Genomic DNA, 8,867 nt, shown 5'->3' on the forward strand with positions numbered 1-8,867 from the left:
TAATGCATTTCATTAGTCATTAGTCTGCATAGAAAAGCAAATATTTTTCCTTTTGCATTAGGATCCTGTACCTTCATCACTTTAATCACTTTGCCAAACTGATTATCAATTATCACAATTTCGATGTTGCCATATTCAAGAATAACAGCAATTTCATGGATTTTATTTAGCAAATAACATTAGATCAAATCCACTTCCCTCATTTTAATAACTGTAATGAGTTTCTGCAAGAATCTTACAGCTAGTAATAAGTGTAACAAATTATAGAGATGCAATGCATATTTATTATTGATGCAAAGAATCTATATGAATTGCTCTGGTGCTGCCTGTCTCTGCACGTTTAGTGCTCCAAGTTGGTTAGAACAAACACTTAAATGCTTATTTGTTGCAGAGTTGCTTAACATGAGCTATGAACACAAATCCTGTGTGTGGATATTAGCATGGGCTATGAAACCCAGACTGGAGCTGATAGCACACAAACACACACACACACATACACACAAACACATCATGGGCACGAGCACCCCAATCATTTGTAACTTGAAATAGGGATCAAATAATGCCTCGTAAACACTTTAATGAGTGCTGTGATGATCAACAGCTTCTCTGTCTCTCCGTCTCTCTCGTGGTTGAGGGCCTACACTGTTCACAAACAGCCCAACACTAATTTGGGATAAAAAGAAAACACTGACTTGCAATATTTTGCTGGTTTACCACAGATTTCCAGGGGACCACACATACAGCAGCGAAGTACCACACACGCTCATTTGATGAAATTAGGTTAGGAAGGAGCCTGTTCTGTGCTTTTCGTCTTTGTGAGAGAGGAGCTCATGGTGTGGAAATTAAGAGCCTGCATGTGCTTGTGTGTGTGTGTGTGTGTGTGTGAATGTGTGCACTCGTGTTTGTGTGTGTGAGAGGCTGACTAATCCCTCCACAGAGCTGAAACGAGTTAAAAACACATCAAAGGGAAGCTTAACCTCTGTGAAACCTCACCGGGTTTTCAAGAACAACAAATGATCATTCTCCTCATTGTTTCCAGGGGGACTCTTTTCACCGCTGCGCCGCTGACTTTTCCCTCAGTCCTGGGAGTTTTCAAAAAGCCTGTGGTTTCATTTTTAATGACTGTGCTATTTGTGTAAGTGTGCGTGTGCGCGTTTGTGAAAGAGTATACATGTGTGAGCGGGTGCACTCGTGTGTGTTTGCACATAAAAAAAGGGTATTTTTGAGTGTGGCATGGCAAATGAGGAAAACCAAGCTAACAAGGACATGCAGCTCTGCTCGAAATCATTAAAATGTACGACATCCTGACCAGCTATACAACAGCTATGTATATACAGAACCAATGAAGGATAAAAAAAAAAGGGTGTTTTGAAGACAGGTGGGGGGAGACGGTGACAGAGAATGGCAAGATGAAGAAGCCAATTGTGGTCTGAGACCTGCTTTCTCCAGAATTCTCATTATCACAGTGTAATGGTGCTCTTTCTGCAGAGATTCAGATATTTGCATACTTCTTCTCCTTGTCTTCACTTGTGTGAATGAGCACTGCTCTTGTTCAAACACTATAAACATAAAAAGAGGCATGAGTCACCTGTAGATGTGCATGGAAAGATATGATTTGAGTGCGTTTCAAAACCACATTTTAGATCATTTACTGTAATGATTTTGCTGCCTAGTAATGTAGTTCCCATGTCAACACGATCGTCTGACTCAGCAGTCATATAAAACTATAAAAAAAAGCCTAATTACACAATGCTAACAGCCAGCTCTGCAAGCTGTTGTTAAACTACAAGCATCCAACTGGCAAAAAAAAAAAAGATATTTTTGGCATATTGACACACGGAATGAAAATAGGGCGAAATCTAAAGCTGCTTACAAATTTTATTTTTCTGTTATCCCGACACAGGGGCTCAAACACAGCGACAGAGAAAAATCAATAAATAGGTTTTAAAGTATAAAACAAAAACATAAAACAACATTAAACAACTAATATACTCAAACGCGCGAGAGCACACTCACCCACAGGCCCTTACAGAGAGACAGAAGCACACAGACACATAATGTACTCCGACATAAAGACACACGGTCACATTCACCACAGTAGACGTGGGACACATGGTGCACAGCTGCAGCGTAATCAGAGGCTGAGCCCCAGCCATTTACATCAACATCTGAGCCATGTCTGTGGATACTGATGATGTGCCGTCTCTCATTTATCCAAAGCAGGACTCATCTCCAGTGTAAGACACATTTGCACTCCGTCATTTGCTCTGTTTAGCTCATTTGCCCATTCAAGATCATTAAAATGATTATAGTTCATCAGGACTGTTGGGGATTTTCAAATAAGTGCAGATGTTAGAAAATATTCTCGCGCTTAGTGCTACAGTTTTGTTGCAAAAGAACATCATTGTTTAAAGATTTCATTTCAGATTCTATAAGCTTTATTTGCTTTAAAGATATTCTATAAATGTGAACATTTTCTTGGAATGAATCTCTTCTTCTCGTGGCATAGCAGTAGCCATATAAAACATGGCTAAGGAAATTCCATCATTTGCTGGTTCTGGAGCCCCCCTCAGGCAAAAAGAACCCTGGGACTTGACTTTGACCTGCAGGACATTAACCTCATACTGAGCATGCTCCCCAGTGAGGAGCTGAAGGTCAAAAAGTCATGACAGGTCAAAGTCTTCAGGGGGCTTCATTTGGCCAGATGCCTGCTTGTCCTCCCAGACCAAGTATCTTCCAGAAAGGTGGAGACAGCGTGCGCTGCAGTTGGCCTAATCTGGAACGCTTCACCCAAAGCCTGGGACTCACCTGGTCTCTCTGATCCGGCTCTATTCAGCTTGGTTTGTGTTAGAATCCCGATAGGGTCCTGTGTCTCTGGACCCAGAGGATGAGGGAGGCAGAGGGAGGCGGAGAGAGGAGGAGGAGGAGGAGGGTGGGATCTGTGGGAGAGGGGGATGGAGGAGCAGAGCTGGGACGTGGGAGGAGGTGGGAGCAGTTGCTCTACTTGTCTACGCATGGACCTCTCCTCCTCCAGCTGCCTACGCAACCGCTTATTCTCCCCGCTGAGGGCGTTTAACTTTAGAGAGAAAGAAAGAAAGAGAGATTGAGAGAGACATATGCACAGAGGAAGACATGCACAGACAAAGAGATGCTTTTGAGAGACAACCTTCATGTTTGGTGGCGTGACAGACCGAGGGACAGTTTTGGGGGAAAGTTTCAAGGAACCTGATATGTCACAGTCCTTTAGCTAAATCAATCAAATCCCGAAACCTTAATTCAAAGTTAGCAATAAATATCAACCATCAAAAGTGAACAGCTATCGTGTTCATCAAGTAGCCGACATTCCATTATGTGCTTAATTCATCTTTCACAGTTGCTGTCATGCCTGTTGAAACAGAAATGCAAATAGCAAATTGCAAAGGGGCTTTTTCAGGAGTGTATTGTGTTCACAGTTTGAAATGGTTGCAAGTGGGAGTCATGCGACGGTGTAAATTTCTACATGAAAACAACCAATTTGAGCGATCATTAGAGGTCGATTTGACACAAAATCATCCGTGACACAAAACAAATCGCACATCGTCAGAACATGATTGGGCTCCCTGAAACACAATTACAGACTAGCTAAATTGAGGGTGTATTTTTTTTGACAAGGACATTTGGGTAAAAGGCAGGGAGGAGTGTGAGTTAAAAAAAAAAAAAAGTGGCTTTAAATGCAAATAAAAAAAAAAAAAGTATATAAAAAAATAAAAGCATTTGTATTTGTTGTAAAGCATGGTAATTATATGCAAAATGTGCCAGTCTAAAAATTATAACAAGGCAGATAAAAGAGAATAAAAGATTTGAAATAATGTATTTTTAGCTATGAGGGAAGAGTAAAATAAGAAATTAAAGGATGCAAAGACAAAGAGACATGTCGGGTAATGACAGTTGCACTCATCCACATCTGTTTTTTTAGTGTGTGTGTGTGTGTGTGAAAGCTGCGGTTAAAGAATGATGTCACGTTGACATGTCTGGCCATGTGTGTGCATATAACTGTGTGTGTGCGTGAAGGAGAGAGAAGAGAGAGAAACACAAACGGAGATGAGACAGACACATTTCCGGATGGTTTCGCTAACATTACCCGTCCAGACACCGTACACACGCACACATGCTTAATAAATCTGAGCAAATGTATTACATCTGATGACTAGAAATAGCCGGGTCTTAGGCTTAACCCTCGCGCGGCCGATGGCGCGTCGATGTGTCAAAACCATCACAAGACGCTTTCAAAGTATTTACTATCTTGAACAGGCAAACATCCTGCAATGTGTTCATCATTTTATGTTACGCCGAGAGCAATAGAATTTCTAGATGAAAAACACTGAGGGTGACATTTATAATTAACTGTATATTCAAGGGGACCTGTTTAATTTTCCTCATCTTTGGTGGCTCTGGATGCTTTTCTAATTGCAAGGGAGGGGGGTGAAATTAAAAATCACAGCTTGTCTCCTCAACCTTCGCATACTGCGGGTGAATTGGTGTGCATATGTTTGGATGAAAAGGATGTGAAGATGTGTATAAGTGGAGAGCTGAAAGAAAGAAACAGACAGAAAGACACAGAGGGGGGTTGTTCTAACGCCGCCGCTGCTTGAGTGTGTTTCTACTTTTTCATTTGTGTTTGCTCAGTTTCCATTTGAGTGTTTTATTGCAAATTATGAAAATTACCGAGCCAGAGAAGCTAATTACGGATAGCAAACTTTGAGTAAATTTAAATTTGGTTATTTTTTTGAGTGCTTCATTTTTGTGTAAAACGATCTTCCCACTGGAATCAAAAGAAACATTGGACACACCTGTCCATCTTCTAGCTGAGGGTGAGCTACAATATTGCCAGACATGTTTTTCATCTTTGCAACCTGGACAATAGCAGAAGAACAACACTTATCAAGGCTATAAAGAATCTCCGTTTCTTTCCTGTGATGCTCATCTTCATCTCATTTAATTTCGTGCGACATTTCAAAAGTTTGCATGAAATCAGCTCGACAGCCAGACGGAAATCACGCATGTGTGTTGAGAAAGTGTGTGAGAAAGCACTAATCCAGTCTGTGACTATGAGTAAATAAGACACAGACCTGATTTATAACCCAACACCTTTCACATAAATAAACTGCGTCATTTCATTCAACTTCCTTACTGATTTCTGTTTGTGTTCATGTGTGGACACAAACGTGTGGACGGAGAGCGTTTGTATCCTATCCCATCCCATCTGCTTGTATGTTTGTGCGTGAGTAGATTGTCCGCGTTGGATCGATGTGTGTAATGATTCACACTAGAGATTAAGAGGTGCTATTACACACCTGACCTGTTAAACAACACCTCTCTCTTTCTGTCTGTCTCTTCCTCTGCTCTGCGTTTCTTTTGTCTCGAACCCACAGCTAATGTCATGTGCTCTTCGCTGAAACAACACTACATTAAAACTTCAACAAGTACCGGCTTTCGTCGTAGCCCGTCAATCAGCGGGCCACTCCGCAAACTAACAAAAGTCGGGTGAGCCGTTCCCTAGGCCCTGGAGTTTTGGAGAACTGAGGGGGCTGAGGAGTACTTTTGATTCGTCTCTCCTTTGGTGATTTGTTGACTCTTGTGAAGTTCAACACAGTAAAAAATGTCAGCATTTCCCGAGAATATTCCTCTGTGTTTTTTCCCCCACATTGTTTTATCACAGCAGGCCATTTCCCTATGCTGTCATGGAGAGATCAGCGCGGCTGTATTGATATACATCTCTCTCTCAGTTTCATGAAAGGGAAATCATTTACCAGTGGAAAGAAACGTCACTGCTTTTTCCCGATACGATTTGTCCCCCCCCTCCTCCTTCCCCACACCACACACACACCCCCACTCCGCTGCCGACTTTTTCACTTTTATCGTAGGAAGAGGAAATGGATGTCTGTGTGCGCCTCTGTGTAAGTGCGCATGTGTGCGTTTGAAGTTGGACGCATGAAAGCTTCCTCTTCTGTGTGAGCTCAACAGCAGGTGGGCTGGTGCGTGGGTGTGTATTTGTATCTGTCGGGGTAAAAGGACTGTCAGGACCTGGTGTGTGTGCGTGTGTGCACGAGCTCTTACTTGTTGATTTAGCATTCCGATGGCCTCCAGGTTGCTTTGCAGTCTGGTCTGCATGTCCTCAATTTTGCTGAGGTTTAGAGCAACACAACCCTTCCTTTCCGTGCTGTAACACAAGCACACGCAGGAACAAACACACGAGAAATTATCTTCAAAGTCTTTAAAGCACCTTTCGTATCTTTAGCAGTTTAAGAAGAGAGAATGAAAAAAAAACTAAAAAAAAAAACTCACTTTCCAGCTCGAAACTGACTCGTGTGGTTTACACTTGCTTCCACCTATTTTTTTTGCACAATGACATGCACTTGCCTCGAAAAAACAGTTTCAATCCAATGTCCTCGAAAATCTGGGGCATAAAGAAGTTGGCGTACATCATCTTCATTATAACCATCTTCATTATAACTTATTACTAAACTCAAAGATGGGTGAGCAAATGGGATCCAGGAATCATTAAATTATATAAGAAAGTGCATATAAAAGAGAAGAAAAAAACAAAAAAATCACAACCAAAACAAAACAAAACAAACGCAAGCGCAGCCAGGGAACATTAAGAGTACAAGAAGCCATTTAAGATTTTAACTGTTTATTAAAACCGTTTTGGGAAATGACAAACAAATGTTAGGGTCTCCTATCTTCAGACCCAGGGCTGAGTAAGGAATGTCTATTAAATTAACGACGGTGGATAATGGTGCTCTGTACGGGCTGAAGAGCTTGCTGCCCCCGCTTTACGCTCTTTCTTTCATGCCCCAGTGAACCTGTCCAGTTAGCATTCGGAAAAAAATCTTCTAAATACTTTATTGAAGACTTCTTAGCCCATTAAAGTACCACTGTACCTCCCCAATGTTAATTTTCTTGTAAAAGAGCAAGCTGGGATTTTCTATCAGAGCAGCGGATGGGAAGACAGTCCCGTTTTGCTTCAGTTGAGAAGATGCATGCGCTCATCGAAACGCTAATAAATGGCATCATTGTTCCTGTGGATGTGGGGGGGCCGGGGACACACACGCATGCATTGCAAACACACACTCATAAACTTTTGGCCTTATTAGCCGCAACTTAAAACGTTTAGGATCCGAGAAGACACTTGAGAGAGGCACTAATATGTGAACTGACATTTTTTTTTGTTGTCTCAAAAGTGTATGAGATTCATTAGTGAAGCTCTTATGAGTTTGTAGCCATCTACGATAAACAACAGCGACAAAAACATAAAAATGCTCTGCAGTGTTCAATCCCAACAATCTTTTGACTGATTTCTTGATTTTGATGGCATTTATTTGGATTTTTTTTTTTGTGGACAATGATGCAACCTTGAGCCACAGCACAGAGGAAAACCACTGAGCAAAACCATTTTCTAAACAGAAATAGAACAAAAAGAAAACCAGTCGTGGAGTGCTGAGGTGCAATAGCTGTCAATGAAGAGATACAGTGACTGATTAGTAAAATCTGTCACTAATAAATAACTATTTGAATTACAAATTAAGAGTAAACAGCAATATATAAATATGAATGTATTTACAGAACGTGCATATTTTGAATTAGTTTGCCCCAATATGTAGTACAGAATGAAAATGTATATTCAAAAAATCCATACATGTGCCAGCTGACAGAACATAATTTGAATCACTGCCTATTAGTTAACTAACTAATTTATCCTGGCCAATGTAAGCATTTTTTTAAGAAATCTAATTTCCTGAAAATGACATTTATAAACTGAACATAATTGCAACTGACCCTTGCAGATCTTCTAATTTCACACCATAATGATGACACAAAGAACATTAATAAGAGGAATGCAGAAATTTCCTTTGATCTTTCAAATTGTAAATGCCATTTAAAAGATGAGTTCCATGAGTTTCCATTGCTGCAGTGAAGGAAAAACAGGAGGCATAAACTTTAAGCACAAGCCAACTCCATAAAAATCCAAAGCGCCACATCTACACAGATTCTTCACATGATTTAAACTCTTTCCTAGATGGTAATGTGGTCTTCAGCAGATCATGAATCATCACTGCCGCAGAGACAACTGTGTGAGATTTATGCACTCAATGTGAGAAAGCAGCGATGCGCTGAGCGCTTGGCATGACGCCTGTGTAAACATGTGTTCCTGTGTTTACACGCAAACACGGATGTGTGTAATTAGCGGCCTAACCCAATCAGTGTGTGTATAATTACAGTCATTAGTGTCAAAGCCAAGCGGCCATGCTCTCTAAACCAGGCAATAAACTACATGGCTCCTCTCCTGCTCCAATCTCACTCATCTTTCTTATTTACTGCTCTCATGTTGCTGTAAATTTTATGCAAGGCTCGACTCTCTTCTTACACAGTCTCCGTCTTATCGCCGCTTTCTGTTTTTCTGTCACTTTAGTCGTCTGTGTTTGTACAAATCCTCTGCTGTGATCACTGGGTGCTCTTAATTGGAAGCACATCGTTAGTGGTGCGACTGATGAAGCCTGATGCTGTATGAGCGCTTCCCCCAGATGGGTTGTGTCAGACAGTCACTGAGTCAGTGCTGCCAGAAGCAAACAGCATCAATCTCGGCTTCCACTACTCGGTGCATTTCAATGTGTACTGGTATTTTCAGATATCATTTGATGTAAGTGAGGTCAAGCGTGAATATTCTTAATAAATTATTAAATAATACGATACTGGAGTAAAACTGCTGGTAAGATATTTGAATTTCTGTGTTTTTTTATTGCATGCCATTTGGATTTCAGAGCAATTTATGAAAGGTGTTGTTTTACAGCATAAACATTGCTAAATAGCAGCAACAGGATTGTTTG

At 40.9% G+C, this 8,867-nt stretch overlaps 1 protein-coding gene across 1 annotated transcript in view; it reads right to left on the bottom strand.

The window, feature by feature from the left end:
• Nucleotides 1–1,860: 1,860 nt before the first annotated feature.
• pmfbp1 (polyamine modulated factor 1 binding protein 1) overlaps nucleotides 1,861–8,867 on the bottom strand; it is a 92,342-nt gene continuing 85,335 nt past the window's right edge. The window contains exons 25-26 of the mRNA XM_008276301.1: nucleotides 6,097–6,199; nucleotides 1,861–3,076 (exon numbers count right to left, since the gene is read on the bottom strand). Of these exons, the coding sequence (XP_008274523.1) occupies nucleotides 2,693–3,076; nucleotides 6,097–6,199 (487 nt within the window). The 3' untranslated portion in view covers nucleotides 1,861–2,692. The remainder of the gene's footprint in view (nucleotides 3,077–6,096; nucleotides 6,200–8,867) is intronic.

This window comes from Stegastes partitus, unplaced genomic scaffold (assembly GCF_000690725.1).
Source record: "Stegastes partitus isolate 25-593 unplaced genomic scaffold, Stegastes_partitus-1.0.2 Scaffold68, whole genome shotgun sequence".
Taxonomy (NCBI): Eukaryota; Metazoa; Chordata; class Actinopteri; family Pomacentridae; genus Stegastes; species Stegastes partitus.